This window comes from Anopheles arabiensis, chromosome 3 (genome assembly GCF_016920715.1).
Source record: "Anopheles arabiensis isolate DONGOLA chromosome 3, AaraD3, whole genome shotgun sequence".
Taxonomy (NCBI): domain Eukaryota; kingdom Metazoa; phylum Arthropoda; class Insecta; order Diptera; family Culicidae; genus Anopheles; species Anopheles arabiensis.
Genome location: NC_053518.1, coordinates 12,617,501 through 12,637,515, shown reverse-complemented (window position 1 = coordinate 12,637,515; position 20,015 = coordinate 12,617,501). Strand labels below are relative to the sequence as shown.

Here is a 20,015-nt window from a genome sequence, read left to right as displayed (position 1 = left end):
TTTCTATAGAAGTATTTTTGCATAAATATTCGATATAAAAATAATTCAGAATTCCGATAATTTTCATCCCATTATTGGGGTATATGTACTAGAAAATGATATTCCATTAGTGTTATTTACGCTTTCTTTGTTTTATCAACTTACCTTTTTTGGCAAAACAACTTTCTGTACAATGTTTATAATTTTTCAGAACAAAGCAAACACAGTTTATAACTGTCTTGGAGATAACAAATGAGCAATTTATATTCAAATCAAGCTAATGTCCCCACAATTTTCCACTAACACCCATTGCTTCCGTCAAGCACCAAATAGGAATAACAGTAGGCCCTCTTGTGGTGACTAGCGGAGACACTATTCTCCTTGCGCCTCGAATAATCGCATGAACACACAATTTGTTCATCCAAATTTCTAATTCCACTCGATAGCAAACCCAATGTCAGACGGTATTGTACGCACTCGTCTCGATAGATAAGTTGTTAGTGTATATGCCTGTCCACAGCTTCCGTAGATGTCGTCCGAGTGCACATAATCGATGTAAATGCCGCCGAACCGCTTCTGCTCCACCATATCCATCTTGAGACGCAACGAGTCCAAATCTTCATAGCTAATCCGTTCTACTTGCCCGTTCTGCAGCGCTCGTGTCACGTATGGCATGCCACCATAGCCATCCCAGGCATAGCTCCAACCTGCTTCTCTTATATATTTGCATAGCTGTAAGGGTTGACATCAAACGATGACGTCATGACGTCAAACAAACTATGAGTTAGGCAGGGTAGAAAAAGATTCTTTAAACGATATTCACCTCTCGATGCTCAAGGTGTGTACCGTTTGGTGCTAACAAATTCACTTTGTTATAAAGATACGGGGCCAATGCCGGTGAGAAAATTCTGCTTATGCCGTACAAACCAATTCCAAGCAGTAGCTTCTTGGGCGCACATCCCTCATCAATCCAGCGCTGTGTGGTTGTGTTCTATAAGTATCATTTTTTTTTAATTTATGATCCATCATTTAATTTACGATTGCTCTCTATATTCTATCTTTTTTACTTACAAAGCCAGTCTTTGGATAGTATATATTTCCAATGTTTGGAATATACATTCCTAGTTCTTGTGGTGTTCCATACAATGGTGCATGAGAGTTTTCCAATGATTCGGCAGTGCTGGGATCCAGTGTGACGTGATCGACTAGCTCACACACATCGAATATATTGTAAGCATCGGCGAGGAGGCTCGGATGCAGCGATCCTCGGAACCATAGCTCACGGGTACGATTTCTGCTTTTGCTCGCTGCATTCACTGCTTGACGAAGATCTTGCAGCAGCTGCACCATTGTAGATCGATCATTGGCACTGTTGCTTGATGCTTTCCAGTTGAGTTCGATTGCATCTGCATCTAGCTCAAGCAGCAACTCGACCGCGGCTTGTACAAACGCTTTTCTACGTACGATCGCGATAGATGTAGTGGCAAAATCACGAGCAGTTCCATCGATGGACGCCACAATACGTGCTGTATTCGAACGCTTTCGTACACTGGAAACCACACGGCTGAAGCCTATCTTTTCATTGTCCTGTGTTTGATAGAAACATCACTCGCAAGAAACACCCAGAAAAACGAAAAAGAGAACTTTAAGAAGAAAGCTTACACTGAACAGTATTTGCCGTCCTACGATGCTTGGGAAGCTGAACGCTTTGAAGATCACATCTGGACACACTTCCAACGGTATGTTCTCTGGTTGATAACCAATCAAATCGGTTTTAGATGGGGAGAAGCTACAGAACAACTTCTTTCCTTGTGCTGTGGAACATCTCACATAGACTGATAGAGTAAGTGTTACCCAGATGAAAATATTCATTTTCTTTATTTGAAATGGAATTAAAAGAACCCTTTCTCAGTGATAGGTGTGAAATATCCAACTGTCAATGCCGAACTGTTACTGGTGCGATGATCTTCGCGCTTCTGGGCATGAAAATAAGACACCACAACCTGTTGCAGCTCGTCAAAATCCCAAAACCGGTAGAGCAAACAACAAAAGGGAACAAAAAAAAAATACACACACCAACACTTTAATGTATCACCTAAAACCTACACCAAAAATTCCCAGCCACAGAACCTGTTGAATATGGCATAAATGTTTGAACGGTTGATTTATTTATTTGCTTTTGCACAATACATAAACACATCCATTCCAGACAGAACGTCATGACAGCATCGGTCAGCTGTGCGATCAATGTAGCGTTATCAGGCCGAGTAGAACGCGTCCGACAAGCGGAGTGCGACGACACATCTCGGCATGAATAACGTATTTCAAGGTCGTTATGAATTTAGAGTTTACTTCTTCCATATTGCTGTTCCATCAAGCATACGGGGACGAGGAAAACCTATAACATTTGTCAGTTAGTGCTAAGTATATTAGCCAAAGTTAACAAAAATTAGTTATTATTTTATCGCTGAAGTCTAACAGAATATCAGTTCACGATCACTTTTCTCTTGCGTATCATATTCAGTGTAGTTCGAACATCTAAATCCACTCAATGGCAAACCCAATGTCAGACGGTATCGAACGAGTCCGACTCGATAGATACGAGATCAGGGAGTATGCTTGGCCACAACGGCCATAGATGTCGTCCGAGTGCACATAATCGATGTAAATGCCGCCGAGATGCTTCTGCTCCACCATATCCATCTTCAGACGCAACGAGTCTAGATTCTCGTAGCTGATGCGCTCCCCACGTCCGTTCTGAAAAGTTCTAGTTACGTATGGCATGCCACCATACCCATCCCATGTGTAGCTCCAACCTGCTTCCCTTATCGTATTGCAGAGCTGCAAGGGATCAAGTCACTATGAATTACACATAATAAGTCAAGAAGTTTAAAGTAATCCTCACCTCACGTTGCTCCAGGTATGTACCTTTCTGTCGCAACGAATTCACGTTGTCACCAACGAATGGGAATACGCTCGGCGAGTAGTCTCTCCTAATGCCATGCAAACCGATTCCAAGCAGCAGCTTCTTCGGAGCGCATCCCTCGTCAATCCAGCGCTGCGTGTTACTGGTCTAGGGAGTAAACATAATTCAAATATCAATGATCACATAGAGCTCGACCATTCAACAATGGGTAAACTCACAATTCCTGTCATTGGTTCGATAACAGATGGTAAAGAATCAGTAAAAAATGGATTACGTGGAATTGTTATCGGTGTTCCATACAACGGTGCGTGAGAGATTCCCAGCGAAGCGACCGTGCTGGGATCCAGCGTGATGTGATCGACCAACTCACACACATCGAGCATGTTGTACGCTTCCTCGATCACATTCCCATGTAGCGATCCCCGGAACCACAGCTCTCGGTTGCGATTTCTGCTTTTGCTGGCTGCCTTCACCGCTTGACGAAGATCTTGCAGCAGTTGCACCATAGTGATGCGATCGTTTGAACTACCATATCCCGCATTACTATTGCCTGGTGACATCCAGTTCAGCTCAATCCCATCTGCATCCAGCTCAAGCAGCAACGTGACCGCGGCTTGTACGAATGCTTTTCTACGCACGATCGCGCTGGATGTTATGGTAAAGTCTCGTGCGTATCCATCGATGGACGCCACAACGCGAGCTGTATTCGAACGTTTTCGTACACTTGTAAGTACACGGCTAAAGGCTATCTTGTCGTTGTCCTGTAGTTGATAGAATCGAGAATTGTGAACCACACAAAACAAACAAATAAAACACTTTGCTATGCTTTAGCTTACACTGAACAGCATCTGCCGCCCGACCGTGCTTGGGAAGCTGAACGCTTTGAAGATCACATACGGACAAACTTCCAGCGGTATGTACTCCGGCGGATAACCGATCGGGCCAGCTTTAGCCGGGGAGTAGCTACAAACAATCTTCTTACCCTGTGCTGTAGACAGGTCCACGCACAAAGTAAGCGTTAGAGCAATCCACACGAAGATCTTCTTCCACATGTTTCTTATAGAAGCAAATGATAACGCACTCTGTGATAGGTGTGATATGTTCGACATCCATTTAGCAACTGTCGCCGGTGTGATGATATGCATGAAAGCCGGTGAAATACCTCAAAAAATATTCCACATCAAAACCTGTTTCAGCGTGGGCAAACTCCCGAGACCTGTTATTGTTTGCTCAAAAAGCGAAACCAAAACATGAATGAATAATGTGATAAAATGATACCTCATCAATAGAACATGAGTCGTTCAAGATAATGCTGATCGTGAAGATTCAGGTTCAAGGTCGCCAAGGTGAAATTCCAATAAAGTTTTTTATTTGTTTTATTTGATAACTTTGTTTTCAACATTCAAGAATGTGCTTCGTTCTAATACACTCACAGCACTACGAACATTAATGTTTTCACAGTTTCTTCCACAAAATTACAGTGTCAATTCAATAGATTGTAAACTTTATACATCTCACAGTGACTCTGATATACCCTCGCAAATTACAAATTACAATATACATTTGCTAAAACACACACCCACCTGTACAGAATTTCGTTTGGAGATTGATTTGTTTATTTGGTTTCGCGTGTAGAACGATACGCAACCACCCTTCTCAGCGGTGTGTCGCAGTGAAACTGGTTTTGATACTGTTCGACAGTACGACGTAATCCAGAAGTGTTAAACACATATGACTGTGACATCATACTGACAACATCAGAGACGACAGAGAGAGCTTATTCTACAGCGATGTCTACGCTCTATTACTCAAAGAGAGACTCGCAAGGCACTTTAATCGATCACTGTGTTACTACACTTCATCTATCTAAAAGCTTCTCTCGAGCCAAAGCCGCACGCATCGGATCGAATTCATGCTCATTCATTCATGTAGGTTAGAGAACTTTTATGTCGTTCTTATAGTGATGGCAATCAGCGGAAGAGATATTTTTTTCTCCTTGTGATTGTAACGCCATAGGTAATGTGTCGCTTGACGATCACTCACCCCACACCACAGAGTTTGTGTCTTTAATAGTGTTAACAAGGAGATTCAAAAAGGTGTAGAAATCAAGCTAATACAAGATTTTATAAGATAAGATACAAATTTGGATACATTTCGCCAAAAAGAAAACTCATAAGCTTAAGCAGGCAAACATTGTTAGAGTAAGCTTTACAGATCAGATTCTGCCACACTACTCGTTCCACTCGATAGCAAACCCTATATCAGATGGTATCGAACGTACCCGACTTGATAAGTAAGCAATTAAACGGTATGGTTGTCCACAACGTCCATAGATATCGTCCGAGTGCACGTAATCAATGTAAATGCCACCGAACCGCTTCTGCTCCACCATATCCATCTTGAGTCGCAGCGAGTCCAAGTCTTCATAGCTAATCCGTTCCACTAGTCCATTCTGCAGCGCTTTAGTCACGTATGGCATGGCACCATGCTCATCCCAGGCATAGCTCCAACCATCTTCTCTTATCGTTTTACAGAGCTGTAAGATTTCAAAATATTCATATTTTTAATTACTCAAAACAATTAAAGAAATTTAAAGCGATCCTCACCTCACGCTGCTCCAGATGTGTACCTTCAGGGTTCAACAAATGCACTTTGTTGCCGACAAATGGCGCTAGACCCGGTGAGTAAACTCTCCCGATGCCATGCAAACCAATTCCAAGGAGCAGCTTCTTAGGAGCGCATCCCTCATCAATCCAGCGCTGAGTGGTGGTGTTCTACAAAGAGTAGGATCATACACAAATCAGTGATCAGACACATTTTACAATTGATGATTATAATATTGACTTACGAAACCATTCGCTAGATCGATTATGTTTCCTAACAAAGGTAAACTAAATGGGAGTACAATTGGTGTCCCATACAACGGTGCATGCGCATTTTCCAGCGATTCAGCCGTGCTGGGATCTAGCGTAACATGATCGACCAGCTGACACACATCGAACGTATTATACGCTACTTCCAACACCTTCGGATGCAGTGATCCTCGGAACCATAGCTCTCGATTACGGCTTATGCTTTTATTTACTGCCTTCACCGCTTGACGAAGATCTTGCAGGAGTTGCACCATTGTGATACGATCGTTTCCACTGTTTCTAGATGCTTTCCAGTTGAGTTCGATTGCATCTGCATCCAACTCAAGTAGCATCGCTACAGCTGCTTGTACGAATGCTTGCCTACGTACGATCGCGTTCGACGTTATGGTAAAGTCTCGAGCGGATCCATCGATGGACGCTACGACGCGAGCTGTTTTCGAACGTTTTCGAACACTGGAAACTACACGGCTAAACGCTATCTTTTCGTTGTCCTGTGGTGGGGGAAAAACTCCATATAAGGAACACACAACAAACGGATAAAACACTCAGTAAAGGATGCTTACACTGAACAACAACTGCCGACCAACGACGTTTGGGAAGCTGAACGCTTTGAAGATCACATACGGACAAACTTGCAACGGAATGTTATCGGGCTGGTAGTTGATCGAACCAGCTTTAGACGGGGAGTAGCTACAGACAAACTTTTTACTCTGTGCAGTGGACAGTTTCACTAATAATGGCAATGCAAGAACAATACAAAAGTATTTGTTCCGAACCATTCTTGAAACGAATTCACTCTCGTTTATGCGTGTGATATGTTCGACAGACAATTTTATACTGATTCAGATGTGATTATATTCATTCCGGTAAAATCCCACAAACATATGCCAAGAACCAGGAAGCAAACACGTTTCACTGTGAATGAAAATCGATAGTGGTGTTGAAAACCTGATAATCATATTTTGCTTTGCCTTAACTGCCTACACAACCACGCGAGCCTTGTGGCTATTGGCTTGATACAACATCAAGGCTTTTGGTCAAATACACACCGGCACACGAGTTCGTTAAACCTGATCGAGCTATTCATTTGGTTTCGCGCGTTTCTAAAATCGCAACTGTGAATGTCTGATGTGTTGGAACAGGTTTTGTTGCAGAAATCGTTTGACGTCATTGTACCGTCTTCGCAAGCATAAAACTCAATCTGGCGGCGTAAGCCATTTCGGACCGGTCAAGAACAATAATGTACAAAAGCACATTCAGTCTTCAACCATTTCTACATTTTTCCGTTTAACTCAAAAAGTTGGTACTTATCAGTTCCACTCGATGGCAAACCCAATTTCAGACGGAATGGAGCGAATCCGACTCGACAGATACGCCGTTAGGGAGTACGGTTGGCCACAACTACCATAGATGTCGTCCGAGTGCACATAATCGATGTAAATGCCACCGAATCGCTTCTGCTCCACCATATCCATCTTGAGACGCAACGAGTTCAAATCTTCGTAGCTGATGCGCTCTGCTTTTTCATCCGGTAGCGCTCTGGTCACGTATGGCATGGCACCATACTCATCCCATCCATAGGTCCATCCTGCTGCCCGTATCGTTTTGCAGAGCTACAATGATTACACGCTTATGAATGAGCACTCCAAATGGAAAAGAATTGATAAGCATGAGTCTCACCTCACGTTGCTCTAGATGGGTACCAACATGGTCTAATAAATTGATTCTGCCGCGAACATACCGTACTAAACTGGGGGAGTAGACTCTGCTAATGCCGTGTAAACCTATTCCAAGCATTAGCTTCTTTGCCGTGCATCCCTCGTCAATCCAGTACTGTGTCGTTGTGTTCTATGTAGGATGCAGATTAGTACTTTGCTATTACACCATGGAGAATGAATCGTTTACTTACATAGCCATTTCCTGTCTTTAACATACTTGGTCTATCGTACAACGGAGCGTGTGAATTTTCCAAATAATCGGTCGTGCTGGGATCCAGCGTGACATGATCGACCAGCTCACACAAATCGAACATGTTGTACGCTTCTTCCATCACGTTCGAGTGCAGCGAACCTCGGAACCATAGCTCTCGGTTACGATTTCTGCTTTTGCTGGCTGCCTTCACCGCCTGTTGAAGATCTTGCAGAAGTTGCACCATCGTGATGCGATCATTTGAACTACCACGTCCTGCATGAGTACTGCCTGGTTCCTTCCAGTTCAGCTCAATCCCATCTGCATCCAGCTCGAGCAGCAACGTCACCGCGGCCTGTGCGAATGCTTTTCTGCGCACGGTCGCGCTGGATGTTCTGGTAAAGTCTCGAGCGGATCCATCAATGGATGCTACAACGCGAGCTGTATTGGAACGTTTTCGCACACTTGAAACCACACGGCTAAAGGCTATCTTGTCGTTATCCTGTAGTTGAGAAAAATATATATTAATAAGGAACACACAAAACATGGATAGGCTACCCAACAAAGAAAACTTACATTGAACAGCATCTGCCGTCCAACGATGGTTGGGAAGCTGAACGCTTTGAAGATCACATACGGACAAATCTCCAACGGAATGTAATCAGGTTGGTAACCGATCTGGGTAGCTTTTGTTGGAGAGTAGCTGCAGACAAACTTCTTACTCTGTGCACTGGACAGTTTCACTAATAATGGCAAACAAAGAATAATGCAAACGAAAGCGTTACTATTCATTCTTGTAACTGAGTTCAACAAAGCCGCTTTCGTTAATGCGTGCGATGTGTTCGATGGTCAGTGAAACACTGATTCTGATGTGATGGTGTGAACACATTCATTCCAGTAAGATACCACAAACACATTCGACGAATATGAGAGACCAGAGTTGGTCATTCATGGTAAAAATACATTATGAAAAACAATTCATCGCTGATGAAGATCGTGTATGGTTGAGATAATCCTAAGGAGCATCGTTTGATTAGCGACCTACGGAGTCACGCCAGTATTACGGGCGGGCCTTTTGCTCAAATACGCACCTGCACACGAGTTCGTTAAAATTGATAGATCGCGCGATAATCGGATCCAGGGGTCAGCAAACTTTTGAAGTAAAGGGACGATTTTATTTTTTGTTAGTTTAAATAAATGGTACAACTTCGTTGAGCACTGAATTGTGACTTTGAGCCACATTTTAAAAACATCGCAATTGGAGTAAGGGCGTGCTGAAATGTTACGGTATCAAATATTTAGTTGAATTTTGGCGAAATGTGTTAATATGTTTCACTTGTTTCAAAACCTATCGGGCTGCATTATTGGGTGGCCAAAGATCTTTTGCCAATTCAGTGGTAATAAATTTCTGTACTATTGATGCTCAAAACAATTCCCCTACAATGCACGTTTAGTTTAAACGTTTTATTATTTTGGATTGATTAATATCCATATGAACTTATCTCGCATGCGCTATCAATTTAATTCGCAGAACTAACAGATCTAGCTGAAGAGCTGAACATTTGCCGACCACTGATTTAAATACATCGCCGGAATCCGATGTGCTGGAACAGGTTTTGATGCGGAAACCGTTTGACGTCATAGTGGTGTCTTCACCAGCATGAAACTTAATCTGACGACAATTCTGAGTCAAAAATAACACCTAAAAATACCTCGTGTGGATGATATTATTCCTATGACCTCACGTGGTACGGTCCATTGCACAAAGCTTCCAAAGTTCATTCGGCTTCCCATGCGTGGAACCGTCGACAGATGATGTCCAGTTTAAGCTTCCATCGCTGGTGGTTTCATTAGATGATATCAATTTTAATGAACTGAATAACTTATTTTTCTCCAACTCAAGGGCAACGTTCAAATACAGTCCGTGACATCAATGTTCTAAATCAAAAGTATTCGAACAAGCCACTGTCATAATGCTACTTGACCCATCTTATCGAAAATATTTAATGCTTCATTAGCGCGAGGAATCTACCCGGTGCCATGGAAACACGCTCGAATGGTTCCAATTCGTAAGAAGGGCAGCCGTCTTGAAGCCAGCATTTATCGTGGTATAGTCTCTCTCTGCGTATGTGCTAAGGTGTTTGTACTACTTCTGTACAAACCGCTACTCACTGCGGTGCACAACTATTTGAGCCCGTCTTCAACAACTAATCTTGTCAAATTTGTTGGTCACTGTTTCGACAACATGGACCATACCATTCAAGTTGATGCTGCATATATGGACTTTAAGGCCGCATTTGATAGCATTTCGCATGTTATTCTGCTTTCAAAGCATGAAAATACTGGGTTTGGCTGATATTACCTGGCTTCGCTCCTATTTAACCGGTCGCTCATATCGCATAGTTATCGAACCTCATCGCTCTCACACATTTACCATTTCGTCCGGAGTCCCTCAAGGAAATAATCAGGGTCCAATACTTTTTCTCATCTTTATCAACGATCTATCGTGTGTACACCTCATGTACGCCGACGAAATAGTTCTGCCAGTGAAAAATGCTATGCTATGACTGTCATCGCCTCCAGATAGTCCTTGATGATCTCGATAGTTGGTGCATCAGAAACGGACTAGACGTATGTCTGTGTGGATAAGTGCCAATGCATTTCATTCAGCAGAGCCCGAAGCCCTATCATATTTAATCACTCGATAAGAAATTCACATTATGTTCGAACGTCATGTATTCGCGTTCTGGGAGTGTTACTAGACGATAAACTTTCATGTCGTCCATATATCGACAGTGTTATCACGAAGGGAAACGAACTGCTTAACCTTATAACGCGCTCCTGTAGTGAATTTATCGATCCCATGTGCATCCAATCGATCTACTGTTCCGTTGTACGATCTTGTCTTGAGTACTGCTCTCCGGTTTGGTGCCCGCTTACTGTTGGTGATATAAATCGACTTGAAGCCTTGCAAAGGAAAATCACTAGGTACGCGATCCGGCTCCTTCCTTGGCAATCTCACCATACTAGGCCTTCCTACCATCAGCGGAGTCTGCTTCTCGGACTCGAAACACTCAGCAAACGGCGTCGAAATGCGCAGTGCGTGTTTATTTAAGAGGCGAAAGAACTCCGCAGGAGCCAAAGCCTCTCTAAACAATACTAACAACAACAGTGCGTGTTTATCTTTCGGCTTCTCAACGGCGAGATCGAATCCCGTGTGTGCATGGATCTCCCGTGTATGTATGGATCTGTAGCGTGTATGCTTGATGTATGTGTGTTTTTATTATAATAGAAAAGATTAGACCAATAGGTCCGTCTGTTAAATAAAATGAATATAAATGTAATTTAGCTTAGCTGAAAGACTTGACTGGCATGGTACATTTTATTTTTTTGCAAATACTGCAAATGCAAATAATGTAAATACACTTTCGAAACATTAACGTTACAAGATGATATTGTATAGTTCCCTTTCTACACAATCTTTTGCCCTGGCGCTATTGATTCCATTCTATGGCAAATCCAATGTCGGACGGTATCGAGCGTACTCTACTGGATAAGTAAGCGATCACAAGGTATGGTTGTCCACAACGTCCATAGATATCGTCCGAGTGCACATAATCGATGTAAATGCCACCGAACCGCTTCTGCTCCACCATATCCATCTTCAGACGCAACGAGTCCAAGTCTTCATAGCTAACACGCTCCACTTGTCCGTTCTGCAGCGCTTTGGTCACGTATGGCATGGCACCATACTCATCCCAGGCATAGTTCCAACCATCTTCTCTTATCGTTTTACAGAGCTGTAAAGGTTGAAAGTATTTAACTAACATATGAATTGCAACATATAACTAAACAAATATAGAAGTAAGTGTTTTCAACCTCACGATGTTCCAGGTATCTGGTATCAGCTGTGCCCAAACCAATTCTGTCACCTAGAAATGACCTCAAGCCCGGCGAGTAAGCTTTCCTGATCCCATGCAAACCGATTCCAAGCAGCAGCTTTTTGGGAGGACATCCTGCATTAATCCAGCGCTGTGTGGTAGTGTTCTGTAGATAGTGTGTAAATTTACTATAAGCCCCAAATTAAAAAAAAGAATCCATCGTTTACTCACAAATCCTGTCCCCGGTTCAATAACATCGCCAAATATTTGGGTGAGGATCGGGATTTGTATGGGTAACGCCTGCGGTGTTCCGCGCAACGGTGCATGCGCATTTTCCAACGAGTCGGCCGTGTTAGGATCGAGCGTGACGTGATCGACCAGCTCACACAGATCGAGCATGTTGTACGCACTGTCGATCACGTTTGGATGCAGCGATCCTCGGAACCATAGCTCTCGCTGCCGATTTGGAATGTTCTTGCTGGCTGCATTCACCGCTTGGCGAAGATCTTGCAGAAGTTGCACCATTGTAATGCGATCAAGTCCATCGCCTGATGCAACTCCACTATTGCCTGGTGACATCCAGTTCAGCTCAATCCCATCTGCATCCAGCTCAAGCAGCAACGTGACCGCGGCTTGTACGAATGCTTTTCTACGCACGATTGCGCTAGATGTTATGGTAAAGTCTCGCGCGTATCCATCGATGGACGCCACGACACGAACTGTGCTAGATCGTTTTCGCACACTGGAAACCACACGGCTAAAGGCTATCTTGTCGTTGTCCTGTAGTTTGTAGAAAACATTATACATAAGATAGGCATAAAAAACGGATAAGACACTCAGTAAAGGAAGCTTACACTGAACAACATCTGCCGCCCGACGACACTTGGGAAGCTGAACGCTTTGACGATTACATACGGACAAACCTCCAACGGAATGTAATCAGGCTGGTAACCGATCTGGGTAGCTTTCGTTGGGGAGTAGCTGCAGACAAACTTCTTACCCTGTGCAGAGCACAGTTCCAAGTGGTGTAGTTGGAAAAGTACTATCCACACGAGGTGTATTTTAAACATTGTCACAGTCATAAAACCTTCTTCCGGTGGATGTGAAATGTCTGAGAGTAGATAAAGCACTGTCATCAGTTTGGTGCTGTCGATGTATGCTGATGCAGAAGCTGCGATGACGTCAAACCAAACAAACAGCAAACACCAATCGACATCAAAACCAGTTCCACGCGTTCGAGTCGCGTGGTTTGGTTTGGTGTTTTGTTCATGCGAAACACTAAAGCAAATAAACAATGCAATGCTATGGACGAATTTGTGTGCCGGTTGGTTGAATGGGTTATGTTCATTGGGCATTGAGTGGGTGGCTAGTTTATATTTTGAAATAAAAGAGTTTTAACTGGGTACAACATGAGACTGTATTATTTCTTTCCAACGCTGATTTATGTGATTTTGCTGAATCCCTCCTTTACTTAAACTTCCTTCTTATTGCACAAAAATATAAGAAACAGAAAGAGAGAGGGAGGAAAAGAAAAGAATAGAATAGAGAGAGACAGAGAGAGAGAGAGAGAGAGAGAGAGAGAGAGAGAGAAAGGGGAGAATGCGAAAAAATGTATTCAGTTATTTATTTATTTACAATATACTTTTTTATTTATTTTGCTTTTGCCATGAACTGTTGGGTAACTTATGTCAGCAAATTACCTTCAATAAAAGCAACGGAATGTTATGGACCTTCAAGCATCTGAAGAAAGTATTGAAATCTGCAAGGATCAGAATACCGGTGAAAACAACAACCATGCATTGTGCTATTACTTGGACGATCCTGTTGAGGCAGCATACGAAACTCTATATCTAGCCACGACTTAAACAATAAGTGTTGTATACAATAAAAAATGAAAAGAGGCACTGATACGACACGCTTCAGGCAAGGTAGTGGCGAACGATTTGATGGTAGTGACACACCATCCGATGAAATGATGTATCAAACTAGCGACGAGCGATTCAATCGTAATGGCGAGCGATTCAATGGTAGCACAACGTGGTTCGAACGTAGCTTAATTTGAGTGTTAGAAATGAGCATTTTCATAATCGCTATACGTATATGTCTGTATGTTTTTACCACTCTCCTTGATGCGTCCGTCCTTACCAATCCCATTTTATTAGCATTAGGTGGAGAAGAACAGTTATTAATACTTTGACTGTCACCATACATGTCCCCTGAACAACCTGCCAGGCCACCGCATCACGTTTTGAAACGATCCCGTTTATTTTTGCTTACTTACTCATCCGGTGCTACAACCGCTCAGGAGTGTCCGAAACCGCTCGCGGTCTTGCGGAGCGAAACCGCGCCGGTGCCTGGCGAGCTTTATACTTTTGCATAATCATCAATTCTATTTGTTGTCTCAATCGCTTTATAATGTCGTTTGTTGTGCTAAATTCTTGGCAAATCATTGTGTGAACAAATGAGAACTAAACTCTAATTAATGAGAATTAAAGAAACTCTTGTTTTCACTTAGAAAATATTACCACGAAAAAAAGCACTGCAAAAGAAAACGAAACAAATTTGGGCAAATTTAGCTCTCGTAACTTGTCTGTTTCAATTTTAATTTCAGTGATGATTGTTAAATGACGATATACATTATCAAAATTTTATTGTGAATGACAACCCCTGTCCCTAGAATCATCCGATAGTAGCGCCACCTAGGTGTCATTGTTTAAAACTAATTTCGAGTTGGTCGATTTTTTGTTCTAAGGAGTTGTGCTAAAACCATGCAATGCTGTAATTTTTACTTCGCATCGCATGAAAAAGCAGATTCGTTTTCCTAATTAATAAGTTTAATAAGCTTAATTAGGTTAAAGATGTCAAGTACCTGAGATTAAGGTTATTTCACATTAGCCACTTCAATCGTTGCCTACACTCTGCTAGATAGAATACTGTTCTCAAAATATGCCACACATCAACCACACTGTTGGTACAATTTTAGAAAATATATTTTCCATCTCTTTTCAAATAATAATCCGCTTACAACATTCGACCAGGTATGACCGTGCACCTTTTCTGTCGTTTGAGTTTTTTTTTTTTACAAAAACAAACCTTAACCTTTACCTCATCAAGAAACTTGACAGTTAAAAATTCATTCGTTGTGCCATGATAATAATTATCTACATCGAATAAACACAACCCAACGGAAGGAGACAGACGGAGACAGACTTCCATCCAGAAGCAACCTTCATCCTCCACTCACTCGCGTGTCTGTGAGCGCAAGTTTGTAGTTCGTAGTAGTTTTACCGCATAGCCTACTGTATCTAGCGAAGTTTTCTTTTATCGGACACCACAGTGTATAGCTATAGAACACACAGCAAACTGAACGAGCATATGGTACAGAAACGATACTTTACAGGAGCTTATTATACACGTTGGTGATAATACAAAAAAATCAACTCTCTGCCCTATATATATATATACAATCTCCCGCTCTTCTTCCGTCACGGACAAAACGTGTCCAAATGGTACACTTTTGCTATCTATCTACAGCAAAATTTGAACGCCTTGCCTCCACCCTGCATGCAATCTGCCTACAATCTACTCTATCTAACTGCGCCTTCCTCTACTGGGCGTATGCGCCTCTTTCCGCTGGCAGCACGAGTGACATTCGTTTTTGTGTCGGTTTGTGGTCGTTCTACACCGGTGTGTCTCCACACCTCGGTCGCAGTCTGGAGTTGGCAGTTTCTGTAGCAGTGCCGCTTGGGCGGCAGCGTCCATTTTACACCTTGTTGGCGTTCACATTGTTACCCATCTGATCGTTGCCGCCGCCGCCACCGCCGGGCCCATTGTTGGTTGAGTGGTTATCGCCCTCGGAGTCCTTCATCGAGCCGCCGTCCTCCGAGTCGTGGCCGACCAGTGCGCGGTACTTCTTCGAGATCGCTTCCCAGTCGGCAACGTTCTCGATTCGGGTCGTATTGACAGTGGTGAAACTGACTTGCGAGCCAAGAGGAGACAGATGCATAACGGAAAGCGCTGTCGAGTCTGGAAAGCCGCGTCGGTACGCATCGCCGTTAGTAGATGAATAAACGTGGAGAAGAAGAAACAACATGGAAACAGTGTAAGTCAGCGCTGCCGAGTATGGTAGTGGGAGACGGTGGCCTGCTGTGACCGCTGGATCTTGAGGAGATCACAATCGATCACGCAACAATAGGGCCATTTGTGTATCGTTCGGTGCTGTCAACTTTGTCAAACTCAACTCAACTCCAACCATTACTCAACGTCAACACTTCAAAGTCTACGGGATGTTGGAATGTAGTTCGGGACTAGTTTAATTTCCAATTGCTACTGTCATTTCTAGTCAGAACCGAATGATCTTTTATAGGTAAGGTTGACGCTACACGGTTTTAAGGAGGTCGAAACATAGTTTCTAATGGTACACAACGGATTACTACATGACAGTAAAATGCGTCAAGATACCGAAACACACGTTACACACTAGTACTTACTACAGCCACGGTACTGTCGTATAAAGGGTCCTTAAAATTCTATAAATTAAACTTCTATTAAAAGGAACAAAAGTTGTACGAAGCAGCAACCTTCATCACTGCTCAGTAAGCGGATCAAATGCTAACAAGCCACAATTTACACCGTTCGGGGGAAGCTAACATCCACTGACAGCTTTCTTCGAACGATGCTTTGGAAAGCTTTTCAATTAAACTTTTTTTTTTCTTCAACAGCAGTACGAAACGATGGAAAAACAATGAAGGGCTACAGTTACAATCGCTACACGATAAGAAAACCAGACAAGCGCATGCTGTCGCTACTGTGCACACCTTTAGGAGCCACCTGACCTTTCTTCACTTTCGACAACCATTTGGCGCCGGCTTTGGTGCGTGGACTCTGCTGCCCACGGTGTAGATTCATCATCTGCACCAGCGACGGTCGTTTCTTCTTCACTATACGTGCCTGTTGAGGATAGAGAAGTTAAGGGTTTGATGGCGTGATCGTTTGAGCGTGTGTTGTATCTCGCGTTTTGCCGCAAGATGTTTGCAGTTGTGCTGCACTGTAAGGGTGGTTGTGGGAAAAAGGTGATCAACACGAGATGGAAGACTGATCTTGCTTGAGAAGAGTTCGTAAATTGAACGCTGAAGCAATGATGAGCTTCCACTGTTGATCGCTTTTTTGTTTGGTTGTTGTTCTTGATAAATGCAAAGCATTATGGCGGTGATAGCGAGCTCAAAACTTGGTCGATTAAGAGTCATTTAGGGTGATTACTATTGGTACATATTATTGCATCTTGATACCACAATTTTTAGAGCATTTCCAGCTGTTTATTTAGTGAATTTCGTGTGATGTTAATTGAATCCTTTGACACCTTTGCAGGATAGGGTTAATTGGAATCAAGTTGAAAATTCCAATGTGTTTTGTTGCTTTAATTGTATTGTTTTAAAATCCGAATTACTGTCAAGTATCTTAACGGTTTCTGTTACAACACTTTTAATACCAACAGGGTTTTCCAGGAGTTCTCATAGCTGTGGGTCACTTTATTGACTCCTTCTTCCGGGAAATTAACTTAATGTAATGAGAATTGGACTCTATAGCATTGTTGGACAAATGCAATAGGAATTTCTAATGCGCCTGTCCAAAAAGGGTGCAATAGAGTCCAATTTTCATCATATGAAGTTCACTTCCTATACGATAGAGTAAAGGAAGTGTCCCACAACTATAAGAACCCCTGGAAAACCCTGTAATTCATTATTAAATCTCTATTACTTGGTATTAATATCTTTACAACATCCAGTCCAATTTCATCGATAATTAAATATCATTAAGTAAAATGAATTTATTCAAAGAGAATATTGTGTATCTTACACAATTTAAATAAAATGTCAAATTAAAACATCAACAATTTTGATACTCTCGTTCGACCAAATTTTTAAGCAAAACATCCTTAGGATGTAAAATAAATCAAATAAAATTAAAAAATGTTTTTCTTTATCCATCCAATATATATTCCCTTGGAATTTGAAGATAAATATGATAAAATGACGCAAAAGCAAGATTATATAATGTTTTGATTGTTTTTTTTCTTCATTATTTTACAATAATTTACAAGCCTTTCTTGAAATTGAATTCGAAACCACTTCAAGAAATCATTTACAAGCTTCCCAAACTAAGCTCCCCTTGCTTTCGTACCTACCACCGATCTTAACTTTCGCTCAATCGACGATAAAAAATGATCGTGTAACTCAAATGATCTGCGAAATTACAATGAGCTGGTACCACTCGATGGCGGGATCCACAGAGCCTTCGAACTGACCGTACTTACCCGCACTTTCTCCACGATCCACACGAACCAGGTGGTAACGAGATTCATGGGCGACGGTGCCGTCGACGTTCGATGCATGTTGCGGATCAGTTTGGACAGACCGTACTTCCACTCAATGTCCGATTGTGCCTACACACATGTGTGAGGTTGTTTTGAGAAAAGGATAAGAAAACAGTTCATATTAGTGTGGTTTATTAAAACAAAAGAGCTTTCAAAACAAAAGAGCTTGGTATTGTTTGGGTCAAACAGCACTTTCGTGCTGTGAACACACGCGGAGAAAACGTTGTACTAAAAAAAACTGATAAAATGGGGAAGATTAAAAATCATAAAGATCACTTCAAACGAAAATTGGTAAATTAATCAGAGGATAAGTACTCATTGGGTGTTGTGGTAATCGTTCAAATAAATATGTATCTTTCTGTGTTTAGAACATATGTGTAGAAGATGGCTAAAGGTAGTGAAGGCTTAGCACACTGTCCCATCAGCAATGAAAGGAGCAAAAACAACAACAAAAATATCGCGCAAAGCTTAATCGATCGTGTGAGAACGGCGAAAACGGCAGAAATAGGAAATTAGCTGGCACACAAAATCAAAACAAACATTTTATTTGGTCAATATTCACGCACACCCTCCGGGGATACTACTGGCGGGTCGGAAGAGGTCGCAACGATCCTTTGCACCCTTCCGTCTCACCAGTGTGCCCCCTTTGCTTGACAGAGAGCCGCAGGTGGTTGGGATCATCGGGGTTTTGCATCATCGTCAGGAGATGGCATCCCTTTCCATCCGAAGCCTCGTCAGCGCGAGAGCGTGTGCGCCCTTACCAGAATAAACTACAAACGGAAATGTTCAAAACCGGAAGTAATGGTGTTGGTGTAGTGGTGTAAACTAGGGGGAGAATGTGGAAAACGGGATCCAGGAGTAACCAGTGGGTCAAAAAATCGACCAATAGGGTGTGCTTTAAGAAAACCAAAATACACAAACGAATACTAATCAAAGAAAGAGGGGAAACAGGACAAGGGAGGAAGGACCATAACTTTGAACATTTAATTGACAATGATACCTGAATTCTCTGATACGTATCAGACATCATAGCAATGAGCAGATTGATAAGTACAACAACTGATACCAACATGTAAATGCCAAATACAATTTTAAACAAGTACTCAGTCCAATAGGGTTGCGTTCGGGTCGTATTCGGTGTCATTTTATCAATTTGTGTTTGATCGGTGGTAGTTTGACCAAATACAGCGAAAAAGAGCAGCTCAAATGACAGTATGGGATTCATGCGCACTGTTGGTTCATATTTTGTTTAAAGTAAAGATGTCGTAAACAGTGTCATCGGTGTGTGTGTAGTGTTGTTGTTTGTGTTTAGATTGGGACGCCACAAATTGAAACGAATTTTTCCCACACACACACGGTACACGCCAATGCAAATGTGTCGTCGTGTAAGTGTTGTGTCAGTGTACGCGACATGCGACATGTTTCATCGTGTTAGAATAAATCGGGAGAGAGAGAGAGAAAAAGAGAGAGAGAAAGAGAAAGAGAAAAGAAAAAAGAGAAGAGAAAGAGACAGCACTTTAGCACGCGGTACGAACTAACCTGGATGCGTTGATAGGTATCCGACATCATAGCGATAAGAAGATTAATGAGCACTACTACGGAGACTAACATATAAATGCCAAATACTATCTTGAACAAATTCTCCGTCCACTCGGGACGGGACGAGCGCTGCGAGTTGATGTCGTCCGGTGACGTCTGGCCGAACACGGCAAAGAACAGCCGCTCGAACGCGATGATCGGCGTCATCGGGACTGGAACCGGGCGTGATTTGGAGAGGGGGGTGGGATGTGCAGGATAGAGAACAGATAGAGAGAGATAGAGCGTGCGTGAGAGTCGATGACGAAGCGGGCGGCATAGTGAAGGCGCTTCTCCCGGTTGGCCTGGTCCTGGTCCTGGTTTCCTATCGCAGTCCGGCTGTGTCCGTGCGTTGGGTCTCGCTACCTACTGATCGATTGTTTTTGGGGGAGCCCTAAGCTGCCGCTGATCGACGCCGTAGTCGCACGCTGTCTCCCCTGCTGTCTACCCGGATGTCCGGTGATAGTGATCCAATCTCGCGGGGGGATCGGTGGTGGTGG

The 20,015-nt window shown here is 42.7% G+C and overlaps 6 protein-coding genes across 8 annotated transcripts in view; all 6 read right to left on the bottom strand.

Annotated features, from left to right (window-relative positions):
- Positions 1–408: 408 nt before the first annotated feature.
- On the bottom strand, positions 409–1,851 carry LOC120905128. The gene is made up of 3 exons (XM_040315891.1): positions 1,642–1,851; positions 1,051–1,566; positions 409–711 (listed from the first exon to the last, which is right to left on the bottom strand). The coding sequence occupies exons 1-3, from the start codon at positions 1,849–1,851 to the stop codon at positions 409–411; spliced, it is 1,029 nt and encodes a 342-aa protein (XP_040171825.1).
- Positions 1,852–2,117: 266 nt separating this feature from the next.
- On the bottom strand, positions 2,118–4,376 carry LOC120903837 (chitinase-3-like protein 1). Its single transcript, XM_040313484.1, has 4 exons — positions 3,742–4,376; positions 3,124–3,666; positions 2,885–3,052; positions 2,118–2,820 (listed from the first exon to the last, which is right to left on the bottom strand). Exons 1-4 carry the CDS (start codon positions 4,048–4,050, stop codon positions 2,518–2,520), a joined length of 1,323 nt encoding a protein of 440 aa, XP_040169418.1. The 5' UTR covers positions 4,051–4,376; the 3' UTR covers positions 2,118–2,517.
- A 122-nt stretch (positions 4,377–4,498) lies between these two features.
- LOC120903838 lies at positions 4,499–6,928 on the bottom strand. Its single transcript, XM_040313485.1, has 4 exons — positions 6,342–6,928; positions 5,754–6,269; positions 5,512–5,679; positions 4,499–5,441 (listed from the first exon to the last, which is right to left on the bottom strand). The coding sequence occupies exons 1-4, from the start codon at positions 6,555–6,557 to the stop codon at positions 5,136–5,138; spliced, it is 1,206 nt and encodes a 401-aa protein (XP_040169419.1). The 5' UTR covers positions 6,558–6,928; the 3' UTR covers positions 4,499–5,135.
- Positions 6,929–7,033: 105 nt separating this feature from the next.
- On the bottom strand, positions 7,034–8,657 carry LOC120903839 (probable chitinase 10). Its single transcript, XM_040313486.1, has 4 exons — positions 8,263–8,657; positions 7,688–8,188; positions 7,459–7,626; positions 7,034–7,391 (listed from the first exon to the last, which is right to left on the bottom strand). Exons 1-4 carry the CDS (start codon positions 8,476–8,478, stop codon positions 7,089–7,091), a joined length of 1,188 nt encoding a protein of 395 aa, XP_040169420.1. The 5' UTR covers positions 8,479–8,657; the 3' UTR covers positions 7,034–7,088.
- Positions 8,658–11,040: 2,383 nt separating this feature from the next.
- LOC120905123 (probable chitinase 10) lies at positions 11,041–12,703 on the bottom strand. The gene is made up of 4 exons (XM_040315882.1): positions 12,422–12,703; positions 11,799–12,347; positions 11,566–11,733; positions 11,041–11,486 (listed from the first exon to the last, which is right to left on the bottom strand). The coding sequence occupies exons 1-4, from the start codon at positions 12,701–12,703 to the stop codon at positions 11,181–11,183; spliced, it is 1,305 nt and encodes a 434-aa protein (XP_040171816.1). The 3' UTR covers positions 11,041–11,180.
- A 1,836-nt stretch (positions 12,704–14,539) lies between these two features.
- LOC120901394 (serine/threonine-protein phosphatase 6 regulatory ankyrin repeat subunit A) overlaps positions 14,540–20,015 on the bottom strand; it is a 49,674-nt gene continuing 44,198 nt past the window's right edge. The window contains exons 15-18 of one of the 3 annotated variants that reach the window (XM_040309306.1): positions 19,480–19,691; positions 17,881–18,009; positions 16,385–16,517; positions 14,540–15,593 (exon numbers count right to left, since the gene is read on the bottom strand). In XM_040309306.1, coding sequence (XP_040165240.1) covers positions 15,331–15,593; positions 16,385–16,517; positions 17,881–18,009; positions 19,480–19,691 — 737 coding nt within the window. In that variant the 3' untranslated portion in view covers positions 14,540–15,330. Of the gene's footprint in view, positions 15,594–16,384; positions 16,518–17,880; positions 18,010–18,940; positions 19,171–19,479; positions 19,692–20,015 lie in introns of all 3 variants that reach the window. The other 2 variants (XM_040309308.1, XM_040309307.1) reach the window with 2 other exon arrangements.